We start from the raw sequence: 25108 nt of genomic DNA, 5'->3' as shown, positions 1-25108 counted from the left end.
AACCAAAACTATGTGAGGATGAAAGTTACTGATATTGAAGAAGAAGGGAGTAAACCACAGGTATTTAACTCTATTATTATGTGCTACATAAGAAGAACCCAGATAAATAAAGAAAATCAGACTGTTTTATGCTGATTTAAATATGATTGCAGTGTGTGTTAGCAAGTCTTGTTTTTCCAATTCTATAACATCACAAGAAGATAGTATCAGAGAAATATACTGTGGATTAATGCCTCTGCCATGAAAAGCACTTACCTTGCATTTAAAGGGTTTGACATCAGAGTGAACAATCATGTGGGCCTTGAGAGTCTGTTTTTGCACAAAGCTCTTGAAGCACAAATGGCACTGATAGGCTCTGATATTGGTGTGGATCAGGACATGTCGTTTCATGTTAGCCAGCAGAGTAAACTCCCGGCCACAAATTCCACATTTGTGCTCTTTCACACCCTGCAAGAAAAGAAAAATTCTGTAGATGGAAAGTGTTCCAAATTCTTTAATCTTTGGTACAGCAATTTATGAATTATTCATTCCACATTAGAGAAGTAGATACCAAACTATTTCACTTTTAACATTCGTTCAAGTAGTAGGCACCAATGTATTTTTTCCTGAGAAATTCTTACAAGGTTCTGAGAAGCAGAGAAGCAAAACAAAATGTAAGCTTAATGAAAAAATCAAGTTGGTTTACAAATCAATGAGAGTCTGTATCAATCCTTTCCTGTTCTACTCTGAAATAACCTATTGGTCAAATGTGTACATTTATTGACCAAGAATAACCAGTTATAAGACTAAAGTAGTGCTTGTCTTTGATCATTGAATACTACTGAACCATAAAAAGGCATTACCCTGTTTTACAGAAAGCTATAGAAAATAATCCAAAGTAACTGAGCAGCAGCCAAGCAATGTCACCTAATGAGATTCTACATCCTACATTCAGTGAAGAGGGGAAAACCTGTTTATTTTTAGTGGATTTGCAGCAACCCTAATGGAATTATATCCTTTTTTCTGTGGTTTATAGAACCTTTTTGTCACCTTTTGTGCCATCCAGTCAATTTACTAATGCATAATTCAGTATTCTGAATTTACAAATGTTACACCCTTGTGGTCTGTCAGCTTCTCAAAATGTGATTTAGATACTATGAAAATCAAAGATTTTGCCACCAAACACCTGAAGAGTTTGAGTATAACTTGCTGAAGGTAATGAGGATTTACTAGTGAGGTGCTGAAAGCAATTACTTCTTCTGCAGGCCCTCTTTACAAAGGCACAACACGACTGTCAGTAGTTTTCACAGTTAATTTAAAAGATAAAACTGTAAATATCACCAGCAGCTTTGAGTGTCTACTTATCTGATGGGAGGCTTCTTTTGGTGACCTATATACTGTAAACTATGTTCACAGCAAAATCTACCTGCAGCTGTGGACAAAGAAGCAGAAGCTCTCTAACGGCTCAGGGACATTTAATTTCCTATGACTAAAAAAACTACCTACTCTTCTGTTACTAGAATTTTGCATGGTAAATCCAAAGACCAGGGATTCTGCAAGAAGAGCAGAAATTATAATCGTTAGGCAGGAAAGAAAAAGCAAATATGGAAATAGAGGTTGTTGGGTTTTAGAAGAAAATACGTATATAAGACCAAAATATTGTAGATTTCTGTATTTTTTAGAATTTTTCCATGTGAAAGCCAAAATTCAAGAATTAAAGGAAAAAATATGCAAACCTGGAAGCAATATTTTTTTTATGTGGGGGGTTTTGACTTGTCTTAACAATGTTTGTGTAAAGGTGGATAGTCAATTTCAGAGCTTCTTGAATAGAACAATTTTAATTTTCCTATTTTTGAAAGCAATCTTTCTGGAAGTTTTCTAAAGCTTGCTCCTACCCTAAACTGACTCTGTTGTCACTGTTGTCAGAAGTGGCAAGACGGCTATTTGATAAAAATTGGCTGTGATTATGGTCCTGCTTGTCCATTTCTATTAACTGGCATTCTGGATAACACCTGCACAAAGGGGAATTTTTCTTAGGGTTTTTTATTTTTAGATTGTTTCATTATAATGGTTCTTCAAAATATGATGAGTAATAATAGATTTTCTTTTGTTGCAGTCTAGTGCAAACTCACTTATTTCCTAATTGAGGGATCAAAGCAGAAGAACTGGATTTCAGTAAAAAACATCCTTTAAAATTTGGGGGCCAGGTGGTGGTGGTGGTTATTATGTAGCTCTGAAAAATTATGTTGCATTACAGTGGGTCATTCTGAAGATAAAACCCAGAAACAGAGATGTGAATAAGGTTTTGGGAAGTAATACAGATGGTTTAATTGAGCACCTGTTTATAATGAAGTGGGTTTCTGTGTACTTTCTTAAGACTGACGGAGACATCTGGCTCATGCTCCTGCCAGCAGTGATGGCATTTCTGCTCTGCATAAGAGTGGCAAAACTGGCAAAAGCCAGTGTGAGACTGTATAGTCTGCCCTCTGTATGAGGAAGCAGATATATGTATCTTTAGTAGCCTGTAATCTTCCTGCTACTTTCAGAGGCAAGGTGAGAGCGCAACCCGCACTTACCTTGTGAGTTAGCGAGTGTTGTTTCAGGTGGTGAGGCTGCACAAACTCCATGCCACATTCCGTGCAGATATACGGGCGGATGTCTTTGTGCTTCATCATGTGGTTTTGCAGCTGACTTGGGTACTGGAAGGTCTTATCACATTCAGAGCAATTGTACTGTATAGGGCCACGGTGAGTGGTTAAGTGTCTCTTCAGCTGGGCCAGAGTTGGAAAGTCCAGACCACACTCCACACAAATGTTCTCTCGGCCACTCTCATGCTTAGACTCATGTGCTTTCAGCTCACTGGGATAGGCAAAACCTCTTCCACATATCCTGCAGTTGTAAGGTTTGATGTCACTGTGTTGCATCATGTGTCTCTTAAGGTGACTCGTTTGAGTGAAAGCCTTGTGACACACCTGGCACTTGTGTGGCCGAGTGCCCTGATGTGTCAACATATGCGTGTGCAAGTGGCTCAGCTGCTTGAAAAGCTTGCCACATCGCGTGCAAGCATGTGGCTTAATGCCACTGTGTCCCAAGATGTGGGTGACCAAATTGTACTTGGATGTATACGACTTCTCACACATGGGACATTGCCAGCGTTTCTGTTCACCCCCTACATCAACATAGTAACTGTCATCTATCTGAAGGTTGACATCTACTCTTTCCACTTTCTGTTTATTTTCACCACTGCCTCTTACTTCGGCCCTCCTGAAGGGTGGTTCTGCAGGTCTTTTCATTTGAAAGGGGTTCCTGAAATGAAAGTTTGGTGGCACAATGAAAGGAAACATTAAGCCAGGGTGGACTTTGGGATAATAAGGGTAAGGAGCCTGCATAAATGCTGGGCTACTGGGCCATGCCGTGTTAGACTTCACTGTTTCTTGCTTAATGGACTTGGCTTCAAAACGCTCCAGAGTTCTGTAGAATTGAAAACCAAAGTTGCAGAGGTCAATCATCTGGGAGCTGTACTTGGGCTGTGCTGGCTGTTGGAACACCAAGGGGAGACTGGAAGAGCCTATGTCACTATGACCTTCAGGTCTGTCTGGTGGTGATGAGGAATCCTCAAGGGTGATGGAAGGAGGCATTTTTGTTGGCATGCTCTTGCGTTTCCGAGACCCTCCTTCCAAAGACCCCTGGAAGGTTTCCGTGTTTTCAAGAGGAAGAGGACTATAGCGGAAATGTGAAAGATGCGTTCTGAATTCTTCATCAAATGGAGTTGTTCTGTGTGGCTTTGTAATAGGGCTGAGTGGCTGCAGGCAGTGGGAGAAGGGAGAGGCTTGAGTATTGCCCACACTAAAACTCGTTTCTTCGTTCTTCATCATACTTGATCTTTTTCTGTGTGGCCCAAATTCCTTAAAATAAGCAAAAAATCCAAATCTCTTTATTTCTTCCTGTTCTTCTGGGTTTAACATTCTATTGCCTACTCTATTGTTTTGAAGGTTGTTCTTTTTTAAAAAAAAATAAATACCACTAAGGACATCTTAGACCTATATAAGACAAAGCAGAATTAAGCTACCTAGTGAAGAAACTTTCATCTCCTACAGCAGATTGGATGGTTTAAATCAAATTTGACTTACACAACATCCTTCCAACATAAATATTCTGTATCGTGACAACTACTTCTCAGCTGAATCTGTATGGCAGTGTTTCTGCTTAATTTAATTCAGTCAGGCTGTTTGTGGGCAAAATTCTGTCCTCGGCTGTGCATACACAGGCTCTAGAAATTGGCGGTGCATCTAAAGGATATGGCAATACAAACAATAATGTGGACATTTATTATGGTTGTGACATGAAAAGCCAAAGCCAAAAAATATTAAGCTTCTTTGTAATATTAACGTGTGCTGCTGTGAGAGAAAACAATAGCCAAGTGATCTAAGGACACTGTGTACCATCAGGTTTTGCGCCGTGTTTCCTGACTTCTCTCACTTTGTATTGTAATAAGAGAGCAGAGATTAATTAATTTTCTTTGTTTTAATCCCAGAGATATTTACCTAGCAGATTTTGGGGAGGAATGACATTTGACAACTCTCCAAATTACATTCAGTTTAATACACTTAATCTAGGGGGGAATTTGTTTCTAAACAGGTGGGCGAAATCTCCACTATAAAACCAAATGTAGATTTAATGTCAACAAACCCCCTGGGACTGTGCAGTAATTGACACTTAAGGATGCTCTAAGATTTTCTAGGTTACGAGGCAGATTAATAATTTTCTTCTGGCAAAATTTTATGTTCCACTGATCATACAGGTGGCAATTTCTGGAACAGAAGTACATCTGAAACATTGCCTATACATTTTAGTTCATCTTAAGTAAGGCTGCTAACATTTCCCTTGGCTTTCTAGAATCATAAAATCATTTATGTTGGAAAAAACCTTTAAAATCATCAAGTCCCACCATTAATCCAACACTACCAAGCCCACCACCAAAACATGTCCCTAAGCAGTAATGTCTACATCTTTTAAATACTTCCGGGGATGGTGACTCAACCATTTCCATGGGCAGCTCAGTCTGGTTCTTGACCACCTTTACCATGAAAAGACTTTTTCTTAATATCCAATCTAAAACTCTCCTGGACCAACTTGAGGTCATCCCCTCTTGCCCGAAGCCTTGTTACTTGGGAGAAGAAGCTAACTCACACCTCATTCACTCCTTTCAGGTAGTTGTTGAAAGCAATAAGATCTCCCCTGAACCTCCTTTCATCCCGGCAAAAAAAAAACCGAGAACCCCCAGGCACTCCTTCTCAGACTTGTCCTCCAGGCCCTCCACCATTGTCCTTCTCTGGACAAGCTCCAGCACTTCCTGTCCATTTTTTAGTGAGTGGCCAAAACAGAATACAAGATTTGAGGCATGGCCTCACCAGTGTTGAGGACAGAGGGAAAATCTGTGCCCTGGTCCTGCTGGATGCACTATTTCTGATACAAGTCAGGCTGTCACTGGTCTCCTTGTCCACCTGGGCACACTCCCGGCACATGTTCAGCTGCTGTTTAACCAACACTCCCAGATCTTTATCACTGTGTATCTTTCCAGACACTCTGTCCCCAGCCTGTGGTGCTGCCTGGGATTGTTGTGACCCAAGGCCAGGACCCAGCATTTGGTGTCTTTGAAACTCATCCAGTTGGCCTCAGCCCATCAATCCAACCTATCCAGATCCCTTTGCAGAGCCTTTCTACTCTCCAGCAGACCAGCACTCCCCCACAACTTTGTGTCATCCACAAATGTACTGAAGCGACACTCAAACCCCTTTTTCAGATCATCAATAAGGAATTTGAACAGGACTGGACCCAATACAGAGCCCTGGTAAACACCATTGGTGACTGCTTGCCAGCTGAATGTAACTGTCCAACACTATTCTCTGGCTCTGGACATCCTGACAGTTTTTTAACCCAGGAAAAAATGCACCTATCCAAGCCATTGGCAGCTAATTTCTCTAGGAGATTTTTATGACAAATGGGGTCAAAAGCCTTTTTAAAGTTCAGGAAGACAGCATCCACAGCTTTTCCCTCATTCACTCAGTGGGTCACCTTGTCATAGAGAGAAATCATGCTGTTAAAGCAGGACCTGCCTTAAACTCATGCTGGCTGGGCCTGATCCCCTGGTTGTCCTGTAAGTGTTGTGTGATGGCACTGAGGATGATCTGCTCTATAATTCTCCTTCCAGCCCTTCTTGTAGATGGGAGTCATATTTGCCAACCTCCAGTCAGTTGGGACATCCCCAGATAGCCACAATGCTGGCAAATGATGGAAAGTGGCTCAGTGAGCATTTTCACCAAGTCTCTTGAGACCCTTGAGCAGATTCCATCCAGCCCCATAGACTTGTGCAGGTCCAAGTGATATAGCAGGTTACTGACCATTTCCCCTTGGATAATAGGGACTTCATTCTGCTCCCTGTCCCCGTCTTCCAGCTCAGAGTCATGGATAGCTGGGGAACAACTGGTATGGCTAATAAAAACTGAGGCAAAGAAGACATAAAGTACCTCAGTCTTTTCTTCACCCTTGGATGCTATGTTGAACCCCACACCTAATAAAGAATGAAGACTCTCTTCAGCCCACTTTTGGTGTGAATGTATTTATACAAACATTTTTCGTTGTCTTTTGTGGCAGATTAAGTTCTATCTGGGCTTCGGCTTTTCCAATTTTTTCCCTGCATAAACTCATGACATCCTTGTAGCCCTCCCGAGAGAGGCACTTACAGTGTGTTTGTGTACATGTATCTAGCCACCCAGGCAGAGATTAGGTTGGAAAACTAGACACATATTCCCTCTATCACCTGGGACAATATTGATGCTATTTATAACATCATTCTTGGAAATGCTGGGTGGAGACTATGAAGGTAAATGGAGTACTAAATACACTCCTGTTTCTTTTTCAGGAAGCTCCATGCCTGAAAAACCTTTCTTCTAAAGATAGATAAAAGCAAATCTCTGTGACCTCATTAGGCCATGGTGAAGAGAAAGCATCTTAAAAAACTTCTTGCAAACAGATTGCTTCCTCCTAACAGCATAGACTACGGAATTATCCTTGAGATAAAAGTGCGAAGCTAAAGGCTCAGTGACAAAACTTTTAAGATAGAAAATTTAGAAAAAGGAATCAAACAAGGCACAGAGAAGGAGTATTAATTGAAGCAAAAATTGAAGGAACTCTAAACTTGCAATTCAAAAAGTACATTGTGTAGAGGGAAAAGATAAAAAAATTATTTGTATCTTGGACAAGTATCTATTAATTATACCACAACATAACTTTCAGTAGCTAGCTCAATGGCTGGAAATAGAGTATGTATATAGAGACAATATAGAATCATGGAATCATAGAAGTTCACGATTTGGAAGGGCCCCACAAAGATCATGGAGTCCAACTCCTGACCTGCACAGGACACCCCAAGAATCACACCATGTTACTGAGAGTATTGTCCAAACACTTCTTGAACTCTGGCACACTTAGTGCTGTGACCACTTCTCTGGGAAGCCTGTTCCATGCCCAACCACCCTCTGGGTGCAGAACCTTTTTCTGGCATCCAAGCTAAACCTCCCCTCACACAACTTCAGGCCATTCCTTCAGATCCTGTCACTGATCATCACAGAGAAGAGATCACCACAAGGAAGTTGTAATTGCAATGAGGTCTCCCCTCAGCCTTCTCTTCTCCAGGCTGAACAGACCAAGTGCCCTCAGCCGCTCCTCACACGGCTTCCCCTCAAGGCCTTTCACCACCTTCATTGACCTCCTTTGGACACTCTTTAATAGTTTTACATTGTTCTTGTATCCTGGCACCCAAACCTGCACACAATGTTTGTGTGTATGCATACATATGTAATATATAGAAGTGTGCATGTTTATTCAGTGAGGACTTTGAGTATCCATTCTACTATGTTTCCTTGTCATCCTAACTCCATGATCAAAATAAGGAACGATTAGGTCTTAAATAGTTTTTGGGTACGAAGGTTTGACTTATTAAAAAGGGAGAACAACAATGAAATCCTCCGAATATGGAAAAATCCTTCACTTCTTTCCAAAAGAAAAAAACTTTTTATAAAAATAAATTTTAACAAAGTTAAACTCACAAAATTTGAACATGAAATGCGCTTCTAGAGCAAATTTTTTCCTTCCTTGGTTCATCCCTGAAATATCTTTCAATGTATCTGATTATTTATCACTAATATGGGTATAAAACTCTTAAGAAGGCCCATAGCATTTGAGAATCAGCTATATTATTCACTGCTTTTGTTGGATTATTGAAATGCTGCCAAAAATACACAGAAATGGCAGTGAGTTTTGTCTAATTGCTCTCTTGTCTCTAGTCTACCAGTAACTCCCTTCTTGCACAGCCTATTTTCTGCAAAGTTTCATTTTTTCTGGAATACAGAGTTATGGCAGAGACTGTAGAACTACTTGAAATTACTAGAAAGAAGTAATTTCCTAGCAATACTAACCTTTGAGTGCTTTCACTGAACATATGGGATTTTTCCACTGTCCACAGCTACATGTCTCACAGCAGCAAGCCTACAAAGGAAAGGGTTTAAGTAGTCAATCAACAGCACAATCACAGAGGTGCTATGTAATCCAACACAAGACCATGCAAAAGGAAAGGAAGTCTAAATATTGATCATCCTGCTGCTTTATTTTTTCCCCTTAAATCTGCAAACCCCTATAATGTATATGTTAATTCTTTCTTCTTTCATTCTGATAGCAAAGTCTTGCTAATTTGAATGGAGGCATGATAACCTTGTCCAGAACTTAATTCTGTAAAAGCATGAGTTCTGATGAAATAATAGAAGGGATGAGAGATTGCACCACCATGCAAGAAATAGTTAAGTTACATAAAGCCTAAGATTAACTCAGTTGGTTAGGGCATAGTGCTAATAACAGCAAGGTTGTGGGGCTGAACCTGGATGGGCCATTCACTTAAGAGTTGGACTCAATTGTCCTTGTGAGTCCCTTTCAACTCAGACTATTCTGTGAAATGAGAGGAGACCCTTCTTTAAATAACTTCAATAGAGAATTTTAAAGTTTTTAACACAGTTTCACATACTTTTTTCCTATCTAACTCTGCAGTTGCTGATCCCATTTTAATAGTCAACAGCAAATCTGGAGGATGGGTGTGAATAATAATAATAATTACTATTATTATTACAGTTATTATCAATAATTGTTGTTAATGTTATATTTATTTTAATTTAAATGTTTTTACATTTAAACATCACCTAGAGACCTTCTGTTTTGCCTATACAAACACTTTAAAACATCTTTATTTCTACAGAACTTTGTATTTAAAATGTAGTGCTATGTAATGTGATTCTAAACATTGGATGGTCATCAAAAATTCTAGCTTTTATTGGTAGCATTTCAGCTTCAAGATTTTGAAAATTTGGTCTGGAAATTTCACTGAGACAGAGATTTCTGTGTTGTATTGGCACTTAAACCATTACAACAACAATAACACCGCTGCTAAACCTTGCACTCCAGAGCTTATTAAAAAGTCAATTTCTTAAGAAGAGGCAAGTATTCTCACAGTTTCTTTCTTTGTGTAAATAAGTATATTTGGAAATAAACTATTTTGAAAAATAGAACCACTAACTAGCTCTTCCTGTCCTTTCAAAATAGGAAAAGTAGGTATTTCCAAAACAGAATATCTATGCAGCAGCTAATAATGTTGTCAGCATCCATGAAAAAGGAAGAGAGTTTAATACAGAATATGAATCACCATATACTTTCTCATGTCCACTCATTTCTACAGACAAAGGATTAAAAAATGCATATACATGCCACTATTCACTCTACAAGGATATGCATTGTTGCAGCACCCGGTTAATATTCTGCACTGGAGTCAACAGCAAATTTTCTTTAGACCTCAGTAGAACCAAGATATGCTTCCTGTATGAAAGTGCCTTTTGTCTGTAGAGTAATAATGTGTTCAGCCATAAAAATGTGAAGTTGTGAAGTTTCTCAGAGTTTAATACTGACTACTACTGTTCTGATTTTGCTCTTGGGCAACACGGCCATAAAACCAAGAATGAGACCAAGATGAGAAAAAGTGATATATACCCTATCACAAAGGGAAATGGGTTACTTTGATATGAGGTTTGGACTTGTATTTGCTTGTTCAGAAGAAGGTGAAGCAGAAGAATGTGGAGGAAGTCTAAAGGTGGCTGAAAAGGCTAAACAGCTTCTCTTGACTGGAAGAGAAATGCCATATTTAATTGAACATGTGGAACTGTAGAAAGTTCTGTAAGACTGTAAAGTTCTGTAATCTGTAAATGTCCTGTAAGGTTGCATTTTTGCTCTCCTCTTGAGGCCTGAAATACTGGCATCTATAAGGAAAGGATGAAAACTAACAGCTGTTTGTATTGGATATAGGAAGGATTCCTGGCAAATTGAACACTACTACATTTCTTGAGTTGAGCAGTTGGTGAGCTTCAGCCTCATTGAACCACCAACTGGATTTTTTTCAAACACTGCTTTTTGTCTGCAATAGGTTTAATGGGCTCTCAGACTGTACTTCCAAATATGTTTTGGTTTAAAATGTATTCAGTCATACAGCTGTTGAACTAAGCACAAAATAATTTATGTAGTTTTCTCTCATTTGCTATTTATGCAAAACTTACATCTATCTCAGGATCTGACAAAAGAATTCTACTAAGATGAATTCATTTCATTTCATCAGTGAAGAAGTGCTCTCTACTGAATCTACACTGCTTTGAGTTATTTATCAGCCCTTGAAAATACCAAGACTACCTGTACAAATATAAATATATCCATTACAGCCAATCAAATATTTTCAGTTAGTCCACGTCTGATCCCTCCTTACAATTTTCCTTACTATTTTCCTTCAATAGCAGCATGAACCCTTTTCGACAGAAGGTAAAAGATCATGTTCAAACCCACATCTAAAATCAGTGTCAACCCTATTATTCTATTCTTTAGAGTGGTCCATGCAAGAGGTCTTTTCCATCCGTGTTTTCCAGGCAAATATCTACATTTCAACACAAAATTTTGAAAAATCATATAATGAGTGTACATTAATATATTCTATTGAGTATATACACTATGTGCATGTTACATACAAACTAACTATATGTTAAGACACACAAATCAGCCTTGAAGTCTTTACACTACAGTATTTGAAGCTAACCCAAATGATTAATTACATTTTAAATGAAGAGAACATTTTTTCCACTACAGTCTGGAGCTGAGAGAAGACAAAAATTTGGACTACCTTATAAAAATAAATACGGATTTAGGGAAAGTATCCAAAATCAGTAAGTGCAGATACTGAGTAGGGAGACACAAATGTTGTGGAAGCCTTTAGAAAAACAAGCCTGAGCTGTGAATAACGGTCGTTAAGTTTAGTTAAATCTTTTTTTAACACCACTTCTATAAATACTTGCTTTCTCACTCGGACATACATGTTGACCTGGCGTCAAAAGAAGTCCATGATTTAACCATTAGCTTAATTGTCCACTGATATACGTCTTCTTGCCCCATGCTTTTTGTGAGATATATGCCTGTTTAAATGGAGAACACTATCAAGTTACAGATATTGCCATAAATATCCCTCTTCCCTTTTTGGATTTCCATCACTAATAGAATTGGAAACAAAGAAACAATTCTTCATGAAAATTACCTGGAATGACTGAAAATGAGAAGTGGATCAGATCAGGTTTTTTGTTCCTACATTAGCATGATAGTACTAAGGACCTTGCTGTCTTTTCACTTCTCCCTGGGAAATTACTTTCATCTGCTGGTATCAGGCTTCAGGATGAAACTTCTTCTTTCCATCAAGAAATGTGGGGGTTTTTCTCAGTAAATGCTTGGTAAAGGAAAAGTAATAACATCTGTAATTCTTCCAGGAGCATAATCAGGGCTTGTTAAGGCTTATGGGTAGACTTTCAATGAAGTCTGAAAGTAATTCTCACAATGTTTTCTGTTATGTGTTCTGCTGTCCAATGACAGATAAACCCACAACCAAATTAAAAAAATGCTTACATTCTCAGAAGGTGTGCTAACAGGTGATAACATTTGCAGAAAAACTTAATGGAAATCATACAATCACACACCAAAGACTCTTAGTTGTTTGAAAAAATGTGACAGATTAATGTGACACAGTAAACAGGCGAAAGAAGCAATGAACTCTCAAAGAGATTTTATTTTATTAAATAATTTTTTTTCTTCATTTACTGTTTTGTGCCTTCCTTGCCTCATGTATGGATTTCAAACATTTTAGATATTCCTTATGCTATAAGGGCTTCCTATAAAGTGTGGCTACATTAATATAGTCTGGGAGATGTCACTAACATAAAGAAATTGGTCTTCTCTCAGAAAACTGTGCAGTAGTCTCCCTTCATTGTCTCGGCTATTGCCAGATTTTGACATCTCAGTTCGCATAATTCCTGTTTATTTTAGCTGGGAAACACAGAAGTTTGGAAAGCACACCTGTACTGTTTTCCTGTACTGCTTTCCTGTACTGCCTATAAACTAGCTTTTGAAATCATTTTGGACATGTGTGTAACTTGGTTTGGTACTCTATTTTAGAGACCAAGAACTATGAGCACTTTCACAGGAGTATAGTTAGTTTGGTATTCATTGTTATAGAGAAATTGCTTTAAAATAGTATAAAAATGAACTCACTTTCACTTTTCCAAAACTTACAGATCATTTTTGTTTCAGTAATTATTGAAAGTATTAAATTCGATTTTGAGATTTCCTCTGCTGAAAGCCTGGAGCAGTCCTACTATATTTGCTTTCCAATGGTTGCGTTAATTAGATTTAAAAAACAAACACACAAACAAACAAACAAACAAACTACTGAGTTAGCTGCAAATGTATTTCTCCTTTCCACTGTGAATTCTGTGTAGTCAGTTTAGCAAAATGTTTTGCTATCCCTACTGTTGTTTTTATGTATGTTCTGTCCTTACTTTAGGGAAACCTTTGCTGTCATTCTCACTGCTCTTCTGTTGCCTAACAAGACAATGGATGAAGGTCACAGAGCAGTATGGCTGGATTAACCCCTGACCATCTACTCTTGGGTCCTACTGGCAATGACCTTAGCAGTACTTGAGCCTTATGGACCTCTCTAGTCATTTTAGGGTATGTACAAAGTGGTTTTTGAGTACAGTTTAGGCTCACTACTATTTTGGTTCTTTATTTCTCTTCTTGTTATCCTCCTTTCTCCATTTTTTTCTTCCTCTTTATGAATTTTCTTAGTTTTTCTCTTATGTGTCCTTCCTTCTTCATTTCTGTATTCCATCTGTTGTTCAATCCCTCTCTACTTCCCTTTTCTGCTGGTTAAAATGTTCATCAGCACATAGACAACCTGCATAATGAAGTGGATGTGAAGTCCATAGGCTCTGAAGTGTTAGCTGTTCACACAAAGTTACCCCGTATCACACTAAGCATGGTGGGAGCCTACAAGGCAAAGCAAATTATCTGGCCTAAAAGTGTGTAAGAGAACAGAGATTATTTGTCCTCAGCTGAGCATCTCTGTCTACCTGATTTGCTGAAACCAACATGGAATTCAAGGCTGCTTTGGAGTGAGGAGGAAGGGACAGGGGTACTATTCACTGGCAAACCTCTACCCGTTTGTCCACAATGCAGGCCTGCCTCACCTCTTCCACAGCAGGGGTGTGAAATCTGACCCAGCCTCTTGCCTTTATCTATTTCTCCACAGAAACTTACTAAGCACAGCCTGAAACAGCTGCTGGTGAGGCACAGGAGGTTGTAAAACCATACTTATCAGCTCAGGCTAGCGGTGTAGCTAACTCAAAATATTGGGTTTGTGAATATAAGAAACATGATGGAGTATCACATCAACTTTACAGCATGGTCTTTAGACAGGTCTTCAGGTCTGTGGCTCAGAGCTTCCCTGAACCAAAGATGTTGTATTCTGACTTTTTCTTATGCCATAAAGGATGGATGTGGATAAAAGTTACTTAAGATTAAAAGGCAAAGAACTGTTTCTTGTGAGCTGAGCAACATACATAGTTAGGTACTGTGTCTTGAGGAAGTGAGATACCACTGAATGGTTTGGTGGAAGGCCTTGTACCTGCAGAGATTTAGAGAGGAGCCAGGGCAGTGACATCTGGACTGAGCAGGAGGAGGTATGCCCACATACGCTTCTTCTCAATCTATCTTTACCTGAAGAACTTCTATTTCTTTTCGTTAAAGTCCACTGAAGCCCAGGTGAACTGTAGATTATTTTGCATATACCATGTTTTCCATCTCCCCACCAATTCCCTGAACAGCTGAGCCTCTCCTGTAGCCATTTGTCCCATCTTTAGTAATCATTATTTTCTCGCTGAAGATTTTTGCCTATAACCCTTTGACTGCATAATCCCTGTTGGTTAGGGTTCTTAAATGTATAATTCCTCTCTTTTTTCTTTTTCCCCACCAAAACCAGGAAGTAAAATGCATTCATATTCTGAATAGAAATTTGGAGGATATGCAAGGGTGAACTACTGCCTCAAGAAGGCTAACCAGTGTGTGACAGTGGGCTGTGTTTGAAGGTGCTCCCATGTTCATGTCAACAAGAAATTGTATTAGACTAATTTTCAGACTAATTACACATGGCTGGAAAATAAAACTGAAATGGAAGGCTGAATGCCAAGAGTTGTTACCCAGGAAATAAGTACAGGTCTGAGTTTAAAATGAGGATGTACCTTAAGAAATGGCACTCACCCATACTGGATCCTCAGTGCCTCTTTCTGGACCTTTGGCACTGGGGAGAAGGGATTATAAGGAGAATGAACTGGAAGAAGCTTGACACCATAGCCAAGCTATAAATGCAATCACTCATGATGATGAAGTGACTCAAAATTTCAAAAAACCTGAAGAAGGGGCACCAGTGAGGAGTCCAGATCTCTCTCTAGAAGGATGGAGTTTGCAGCCCTTAAAAACCATATCTGACTTCTCTCTGCTCCCTGCCCCTTAGCACTTGCACTTCTGTCTATCTAAAGGTCTGGCTCCAGACAAAAAACATGAGGCTTCAGGTAGGACACTCCCTTAAGAAGGTAGAGATGTGTGTCCAAACTCCTCAGAAGAGGGGAGACAAATGAATCAGTCTCCTATTTGTAGCTGTTATATTTTGCTCTAAATTTGATGTCATCAGTGTATATTCAGTTACATATAAGTATTCTTACAGGACTGAGTCCCCAAGAGCATTTGGGCATTGGTGTTTCCAGTCCCTGCCCAAAGTTCAGGTCTCACATGGTTCAGACCCTGATGGTGACATTTGGAGCACATGAAGCAGCAGTTTCAAATGCACAAATTTTAACAGGTACCAGCAGACAACTGGAAATCAAACTTGATCCTGACCTCACTAGGCATTGGAATTAATGGTGAATTGGCCACCTCAGTTAGTTACACAATTAAAAAATTCATCCTAAGCAAATTACTTAATTCTTTCTCTGGCATCATCTGTGTTGTATTGAACAATCATGGAAAATCTGGGGTGTAGCTGAGAACAAGCCTTGGTATTTGACAGTTATGAGGAGATGGCAATTAGAAAAATTTCTTCCTTTTCTTAAGTGGATAAGGAGCTTTCATGTCATAGGCTGGAACCACAAATGTGTCCCTGCCTTTATAAAGTATGTGGAGTCACCTTAATCACTGTTTATAGAAGTCCGATCACTCTATCCCCAGTTCCTGTCTATCCCATATCTGCCACTGCAAATTAAAATAGTACTTTTCTTGCACCACAGAATTCTTACGTATTAAATAGTTTTTCCTCTGGAAAATTATCAAATAACATTAGTGAATCTTTAGGACTTTTTTCTTATCATATAAGTATTATAAGAGACAGGGTAAACAGAAGAACAAATAAATAATATAAATATTAGGAAGGATCTGGTAGTAAAACAGTGACGTTTAATAGAGTGTGGAGTCCTCAAAGAACAATTTGGGTATAATCTTTCCACATATGATGCATAATCAATCAACACTACAAACAAAACAGAGAGGTTTCAGGCTGTACAGTGTATTAAGAAAAATAATGGAGCTATGCAGCTCATCCAAAATTAAAATAATCAAAAAGCATTCCCTTCCATAACACTCGTGCTGTCCTACTTGGGCTGCTGTTTTTAAAGCAAACCTTCCACTGGCATTCATGACCTTTAAAAAGGAAATACATTGAGCTTTCCTTCTTACTGTAGTCCCAGTGTCCTTACCACCTATACAGAGGCCAGAGAGATGATCTGTTCTCCTCCCATCTCTGTTATCTTAAAGGGTAGCTAAGGGCCACCTTCAGCTTGGTTCTTCAAGCCAGCCTCTTGGTTCTCTCTATTAGCAATTATTGCATGTACCTCAAAAATTGCATATTCTGGGCACTGCATGAATCTCAAAAGACAAAGTACCAGGTAAACTGTGCACACATACCTGGAGAAAAGCCAAGGGAGAAGATTGTATAGGAGAGATTTCATATAAAGTTTCCAAAACACAACAAGATTTATTGAAAATCTAGGTTTTTTTAAACACAGCAGAGTATTAATAGTCTTCAGCATGACCACTGGTTTTCTGTATTTGTTTTTGTATTTGTTTTGTGCTTAATTCCTTATTTCATACAATTTAAAACCTATAGTGGTAGGTATTGTGTGTTCTGGTAAGACATGTTATATCCTAAAAGAACAAAAAGACGAAGATTTAATCCAGAAACTGACAGACATATATATATCTATATTTATATTTAGAAAATATGAATAAATTTTATTTCAGTTGAAGTCTGAGCAGACCTCTTGCTGGGAAAACTGCTTGGCTGAAAAGACTGATTAATCCTTATTAACCTCCATTACCCCCTTGTAATTAGGCTGGCTTAGTAATGACATATATTTCCCTCTGAACCTAAGTACAATAGGAAGCATGGTAAAGAAATTAGACATCACAGTGCTACTCCTAGGGCACAACTGTGTTTATTTTGTTGAGACCCAACAAGAAATAAATGAGGATCATAAGCAATGAGACAGACTTTAAAATGTCTCTTAAGGCAAAATACTGGGGCATTAGGGGAAAATTCTTCTGATATATCTGTACTGTGATTAGGGAGTTCTGCTTTCTAGACTGCCAGAGCAATAAAATCTGTGTTAAAACATTGAAATGCTGCTGAATATACATTTATTGTCCAGAAAAATCACTTTCACATACATCTCACAATTTCATTCAATGAAGGCTCATTTTTTATAAGTCTGAAATGTGTTCATAGAATGATTTATTGATTGATTGATCATATGAAGTGTCTGCAAGGAAGTAATGTAAGATATCTTTCTCTCTGGCTTTGCCCTTCAGTTGTGATGCCAAACTTGAACTTTCTCTTTGACTGAACAGCACAAAACAAATACTTTCCCTCTCTGATCACCAAAATGAATCCTGCATATTGGTTTAAATTGTTCTGTTTATTTCCAGAAAGCATTAAAAATAAGCATTAGTTTGTGGCAAATCTGAAATTCAAAACAAATTTTATCTCATTTCCGTGATTTTCATCAATTGGAAAACAAATTCCTGTGGTAAATACAGGAAAAAAATCTTGTGGTTAATTATTTTAAGCTGAAACAGATTCAAAATGCTGATTTTACTGAACTCAATAAACTAGCATATGGAGTCGGAATGACAGCTCAGACTTAGCCAAGTGTTATCAGCAGATACTGGAACAGAGACTAGAGTTACAAACAAACAAGAAATTAGTTTTTGCCAAAGAAGGAAAAAAAAACAACAATCAAACCAAACTAAACCAAAAGAGTGAGAAGAAACTCAATACAGTTTGAAATCTGAGATTCTAAACATTTCCCAAACCACTCTAGTACTAATCCATCATGGTGGATGACAATAAAGACTTGTTCTGGGTACTAACTTGGTTCCAATTTTCATCACAAGAAAAAAGGAAACCAAAAAACCTCATCAAATCACTTTGACTCTACACCATGACGCCATGATTAAGAATGGCCATCCAGCACTATGAAATAAAGTTCTGTAAAAGAACACCTTACACATTAATATAACTCTCTCTAACCATTCAAGTAATCTCCCACTCCCAGTCATTCTACCTTGGATTTTTCCCTGGAAAAAAGCAAGTATCACATATGAAAATGTGGACAAATTAATTACTACTGTGTTTTGGAAGAAATAGCAGGTTTGGCTGTGCTGTGGGCAGGAGGACATTACCCACTGAATTTTGTTATGACTTACTCTCCTAACCACATTCAGTGCCTTCCACTGGCAGCTTGTTCATGTATTTTTAGTAGCGAACAAATCAGTGAAAATCCTCACTGCAAGTCATTAGAGTGAATCTTGAGTACTGAACATTTGCCTGCAGAATCCAGTGATATCTGTGACATCCAATGATGTTCTTTATCTATGCCTGAAATTTAGGTGGGGTTCACTTTCTGTGGGACATGAAACTAATCACTTAATGTATTTGGAATCAAAGGTCTTTAATTAGTATTTCTATTTTTCTGGCAGAGGAAAGAGGAGTTGGTGATGTATGCGATTGCTCCTGTAGCATCCTGACAAAATGCTTCCTACAGACATACAATCTGGAAGTCTTGGTGATTTCATATTGTGAGTACAGCATTATGCAGAAAAACTCATTGATATAACATTCACACTGGTGCAATTCCTTGCAATGGTGCTCTGGAAAAAACGTATTTTCCTACACCTTTATAAATGGATGGGTTTAACTTCCAATGAACCTGTGAGCATATTTTTGTCAGCTTGTTCTTCCAGGAAGTCCTCTACAGTTTTCTGGAATTCCTATCAGAGGACTATAGTTTTGGACAAATACAGAATGATCTTGACAGCTTCAGAAATCTGCACTAAGGAGCTGACCCAGTGTGGGCTGGTGCTTACCAGGTGGTTCAAACAATTTCTGCTCTTCCTTAGAAGCTAATAGATGCTCTAAAACTGGCTCATCCCTTCCCTTTTCACCTCCTGATATAGTTTTCATTACACATGTACTCTAAATACTTTTAAGAAAAAGGAGACAAGTGAAAAAACAATGTTACCAGAAAGGACTGCATGACAGATTGTCTTCAAATAATGGCTTCAAATAATTTTTACCTGAAGTGAAAGCATCAAGCTGAAATACTAGGTATTTTGGAAAGCAGCTCAGGGAAACAACTGAACCTTAAACTGTATTCCGATATGCTCTTGGGTATCTTTGGAGTGGATATAATCTTGGTTAAATGCAGTATGTTGCATGTTGGTAAGAGAACATGCGCTTCCCAGTTTACAAAGTCTTCAGTGATAGATGCAGCCCAGAGCCCTTCCCGAACAGAAGGACTTTCATCACTGCAAAAAAAGTCTAAGAGTTACATTGCAAGCCTAAACAGGGAAGAGTAAAGTATAAGCAAGTCTTGCACAGTCAGGAATAGCAACAAAGTAGCGGAGAGGGAGACTGGAAGTTATCTTGCCCTTCACAGTGAACACACTTGTGGCTTGCCAGAGGTGCTGCTGCCAGAACAAGCTGCTCCCCCCCAAGCAGGGTCAAAGCCACATGCGTCCATCCCTGAGATCAGCTTACTTGTTTAGAAAACATTGTTAATGACACCATAGTTGTGGGTTTGATCCTCATATGGGCCACTCACTTAAGAGCTGGGCTTGAAGATCCTTATCGGTCCCTTCCTGTTCAGAATATTCCATGATTTTGTGATCCCAGAGCCACCACACCTGCTCCTCCATTCTGGGAATACCATGCTTCAAAATTCCTCCATGTAGGAAAATTTGGTGGTTTCTGCTCCTCATCAGTCCTCCAGAAGAGGACTGTGTGGATAATGCATGTTTGCTCTGTATTAGTATTCCTCCTAGCATCATCTGAGAAAAACAACTAAAAATGTATGACCCTTCTCATAGCCTTGCTTTCAATTTCAAATCTGTTGTACCAGTCTCTAATTTGTTAGCGAAAGGTGATACTATCAGTGTAAGAGACTCAGTTTACCTTGTAGCTTTTTGTAACTAAATGAATCTTCAGATTCAATAACATTTATATTTTTCAGTGTTCTGTGAATTCTAGTGCTGCTAATGAGCATATGAAGATGAAAAGTTGTGTGTTATCACTTTTATATTTTTAAGGGGAAAATATGTTTTCAAGAAACTTTTTATGCTGAGCTTTTTCCTTTAAATCAGATGAATTCATGAATACCCACAAAATAGAAAGAAAAATGTCTCTGTGTTTTAGGTGTCACAGTAAAAGAGGGAGGGAAGAGAAATTAAAAATCGGATGTTTCTTTCATCCTTCATTCAAATAATTAATAATGGGGGTTTTCTCCTAACATAAAAAGCAGGAAATAAGAAATGAAAGTTTAAAAAAGTGCAATTATTCACATGATTTCTCCCCATAAACTCCAGAGCACACAAATATTTTGTTTTACTATATGATTACTTAGCTTATTTACCATCAGTAACATTAGAAGTTTTTACAGTACTTAATGTGCTGTGGTTTTGGTTTAGACAGAAAGCACTGCTTTTTGCTTATCAAGAGCAGAGTAATGCTTGTATAAAACCATTTGTTTTACAGAAGCAAGTAAAAAATGTACTAAGGTTGGAAGAAACTAAAGCAAACACTAAGCAGTATTTTTCATTGGATTATTAGTATTTCAGAAGCCAATTAAGAAGGACTAATCCTTGCTTGATAGATAAAAACAAAACCCAGACATCCAGCATGCATTCAATGTATGTTTTAAAACTGTTGCGCACTAACTTAGGCCTCTTCAGTGGATAAAAATCTGAATATCAGCAATAAAATGCCTCTGCATTCTTACAGCAATGGAAAGCTGTGGTCTCAGTCTCAGAATATCTGCCTTTAAGCAGAAAAAAGATAATCCCTAGTAAATTTTGTTTGGTTGGTTTTTTTACTTGTTTGTTGGGTGGTTTTTGTTTTTTGGTGGTTTGGGTTTTTTTGTTTTGGTTTGTTTTGGTTTTTTGTTGTTTTTTGGAGGGTTTTTTTTGCAGACATTTCTTTCTTTTTAAGGGCTTGGTGCTATTTTGCCTTCTCCAAGATGACATTTAGTCCTTTACAGGGATCTTCTGATATAATAAACTAGAATGTGAAAAACAACTGCACTTAAGAAGAAAATAACTGTTTGAACATGTGATCTCTTTCTAAAAATAGAGTAGGATATGAGTCCATAAAACAAATGAATAATTTTAAAATTATCCATAGCAATCTGACAGCACTTAAAAGGTCTATCTGAACGAGCAGTTCGCTTCATTGCATGAGTTGCTACTGAGGAACATATATTAGTGCTCAGAAGCTATGGATTATTTTTTGTCAACTAATAAGATGTTTCCTTACACACCATTGCCTCATTTGTGTCCTTAAACCACAGCCATAGAAAAACCCTAAAACGTTTTTGCAGCCTTAACTGCTTTTGTTTCTCATGGTGCTGTTCTGCTGACATGTTTAACAGAGTGGAGTGGTCCATCCAGATTTTGCTGCACCATAGCAATTTCAAAGATGGGAAACAACTTAAACATTATCTGTGGTAATCCATGCTCTTCTGCATCTATATATTAGCCTTCTCTTGTGTTTGCTATCATGTTTCATCCCCTTGTGCCTATCCCATTCTAAATCCTGTATATCTGTTTGCCACTACTACAAACAGCACCTTAAAGACATGTTACAATATTTATCTGTAAGATACACATCACATTTTTCAGATCACCAGTATCTGCTCTCCATCCAGATAGTCTTAAGGCAAGGTTCTTATTGATGACCTTGTTTAAAAGACTAAAAAATAATTAGCACACACACACACACACACAAAACAAAACAAAAAACCAAAACCAAGCAAACAAAACCCCAAACCAAACAAACAAAAACCCCAAACACAAGACCAAATCTCCTTAAGATTCAAAGATTCACATTATCTTCTGGTCAAACCCTCTACATTAGAGATGCCAAAATGTTACTAGGATGCTACTATTCTGCATCCAGAACTCCCACTGCCAATGCTATTCACCATTAATGAAGCTGGGCCTAAAAATAAAAAGGCAATCAACTTTTACATAAAGACTTCTCTCAGTTTCTATGCTGTTTGAATCATATATGTTAACTTGGGATTCCCACAGGCTAAAACCTATTGCTGCAACATCTTTGCCATTAGTTGCATAGTTTTATTTTTCTATTTCTGAACAAAGGCAAAATTTCCCTGCATTTTTTTTCATTATATGTGAGAATAAATCAAATGGAAATAATGGCTTTAAATAATTCTCTGGGAAAATCCATACACATATTTATGCTATATACATAAGTATGGCACTTAGCAACAGAAGCAATAAGACTTTAAGCAAAAGAAAAGCAACTTATCTCTTTTTATTCTTGGTTTGTTGTGTCAATATTTTTTACAACGTTGAAGTGACTAGCCAGAAAATCATTTCAGAAATATATAATTTGTGGTGTAAAATGGTAGTAAATCTGCACTCAATCCAGATTCAGACTACACCTTTCTCTTCTTGTAAACATCTCAGAAATGTGGGATAAATATAACGTCAACCAAAAAATCAGCTTCTTGATACCTCAAAAAAGATATTAGTTCTGTTACAGATTCCTGTTATACTAAATCATGTTAGAGTTGCCCCAACAATAAATTACACAAAGTGAAAATGAATTAATTTCAAATGATTGCAAAGTTGTATTATTAGAAGGAAAATAAAAGCCAATAGGTAAAATCTAAGAATGGAGTTCAAAATTCAAGGTCTATTTTTAACTGTTATATTATTGGACATTCCTTTAAAAAAGCTCTTTCTCTGTGCTCATTATTGGAGGCTGAGTTTTAAAATAATTTGTACTTCTTTTTGTCACCTACTACATTTTTGAACACACATGCTCTTATTGATGTATTTCTGACAATGTATGAGAGAAAGAATTTATTGTATGCATGCCCTAATTCAAGAATACATTAATGTTTATCATCTTCAGAAACAAAATCTACCTAAAAACTAGAACTGGCTCTTACCTCTATGGCAAACTGAACTACTGAACCAACCAGACCAAAACTTCCAAGTTATTGCAATTCAGGCTAACATTATGGAGTTCGAGCAAAATACCACTACAAATACAGAGCTTACGAGGGGGCATTTTTTTATGTTTTGGAGACTCCTCTACTTCTTACTTGAAGTACAGAGTAGTATTCCAGATGTTTGACATGTAACTGTCAAAATAGATGTCCAGACTGTCTATTTAATTTGAATCAGTGTGTAGTCACATAAAAATAAACCCAGATATCCCAAGCAAAAGATGTGACAAGTAGTTTACATGGCAACACCGGGCATACACCTGCTATTAGCTGAGGATTCTTTGTGGGTTAAGTATAACCAAACAAATATAGTAACTGCTGCCAAATTAGACCAAGCTGCAATATGAAGCTAAGAATTTCAAGAAAAAAGTTATTTCCTTCTGTTTTGGCAGAACCCATAAGCTGCTCCCAAAGCAAAAGAAATCTACAACTTACTCAGAATCTGGGCTGGATCTGTGGTGGAGCATTCCTTCTTATGGATAAGCTTGCATAAAGATGCCAGATGAAGTGGGGCAGAAAGTCCTTTCCACTAGCTGGTTCAGTGGAGGGGTGGAAGCAGAAGGCTGTCCCAGAGTGGAAGCGCAGCCCAGGTATCGTGGTGGGACCAGGGCTGCCAGCCCTCTCCCATGTCTACCCACCATTTGTAGCCTCTCTTTCAGGGCTCTGGGCATTCTGAAGAGGACCCTGCACTTCAGAGAGCTGCAGCTTGAAGAAATACTGAATCATAAGATAATCAACTCTCCTTCTGCAAAGAAATGGATGCCTGTCCTAATGCTTCCCTCACCTCTGCATTCTGCTTCTACAAAGGTGTGCAGGAGAGGATTTTCCTCTTTCAATATTTGAATCATAACTCTTGCATTCAGTCACTCATTTCACATGCCAGTTCTGATACCTTTATGACCAACATAAAAAAAATGCTATTGTTGTCTACAACAAGGCAAACAACAGACGAACATTTGAGTCCATCCTATTGCTGACACAGGTGATCAGTCTCAGTGTTGTTATGTACTACATAACATGAACTTTTTGTTTTGATTTGTATTTTTTTCCTTGAGAGAACTGGGAACTGTCTTGCCACTTCTTAAATGTTGCTGTTTCTAGACTAATCATATGCACAGGTGAGTAGAGATAAACATGTCCTAAACACAGCACAGTTTGAAGGAAAAAAACCCCAATGACCCTAGTAATTCTTCTCCCACTATAGCACAGGTTCGTGGGTTGGAGCAGACTTCAGTGGATAAATGGCAGATAGTAAATAAAATACATTGATTTGCTTATGACACAGCTACTGTCTATATTTCAGCAATGGTCCAGTGACTCTTTCTGAAGCTGTTAGGATAAAGTTAGTGAAGTCCATAACACAACTCTGGTAGCAGGATTCATATACACAGAATTCAAATCAGATAATATTATGAATATTATCAGTCTCACTGGAAAATACTTTCCTATCTGCATAGGTTAAACCATACACTATTAGCACAAGTATCTAAAAAAGACTATAGTTATCTATACCATAAATAAACTGCTTGTCAAAGCATATGGTTATTATCCTTATGTCAGTTAAATGCGTATCTGATTCACGCTTTTTCTTAATGCAAAAGCATATATATATATATATATATATATATATTGCACTTTTAAGGAGTTAACCATAAAAGCATTTTACTTAACTTACCAATTGTTGAAGCTGGAAGGAGTCTTGCCCTAAACTCTACCTGCTCTCAAGTTCGTAATATCTCTTTCTCTCTCCCTCTTTCTCCCCCCCCCCCACTTCAGAGATTGCAGTAAACTTAGAAAACTACCAGGGACAATGTTTCAAATGACTTAAGAAAGAGAACAGGAACAATAATTTCGTTCTCTTTTTTTTTTTCAGATGAGTACAGTACCTTCAGAAAGAAGGAAGGAAGGGAGGGGAGAGGAAGTCAACAACCCTTTGCTTTCCTGCAAAAAAATAAGGAAACAGCAGATAGCAATCTCATTTTCTCTCAAACAAAATGTTTGGAAAAATAAATATGTCCAATCCAAAAGGAATTCCTCAAGTATTGTATCTGCATTATTGGCTTCATAAAACCTTCTTTATAGACTGTTAT

General features: G+C 38.0%; 1 protein-coding gene across 4 annotated transcripts in view; it reads right to left on the bottom strand.

Annotated features, from left to right (window-relative positions):
- ZNF366 (zinc finger protein 366) overlaps positions 1–24808 on the bottom strand; it is a 38128-nt gene extending 13320 nt beyond the window's left edge. Inside the window, exons 1-4 of one of the 4 annotated variants that reach the window (XM_071580794.1) lie at positions 24694–24808; positions 8457–8526; positions 2556–3884; positions 256–447 (exon numbers count right to left, since the gene is read on the bottom strand). In XM_071580794.1, coding sequence (XP_071436895.1) covers positions 256–447; positions 2556–3854 — 1491 coding nt within the window. In that variant the 5' untranslated portion in view covers positions 3855–3884; positions 8457–8526; positions 24694–24808. Of the gene's footprint in view, positions 1–255; positions 448–2555; positions 3945–8456; positions 8527–23453; positions 23653–24693 lie in introns of those variants that run through there. The other 3 variants (XM_071580795.1, XM_071580796.1, XM_071580793.1) reach the window with 3 other exon arrangements.
- Between the last annotated feature and the right edge of the window lie 300 nt (positions 24809–25108).

Source organism: Pithys albifrons, chromosome Z, assembly GCF_047495875.1.
Source record: "Pithys albifrons albifrons isolate INPA30051 chromosome Z, PitAlb_v1, whole genome shotgun sequence".
Classification (NCBI taxonomy): Eukaryota; Metazoa; Chordata; class Aves; order Passeriformes; family Thamnophilidae; genus Pithys; species Pithys albifrons.
The sequence above is the reverse complement of the archived record's forward strand: the minus strand, read 5'-3'. Positions and strand labels throughout refer to the sequence as shown.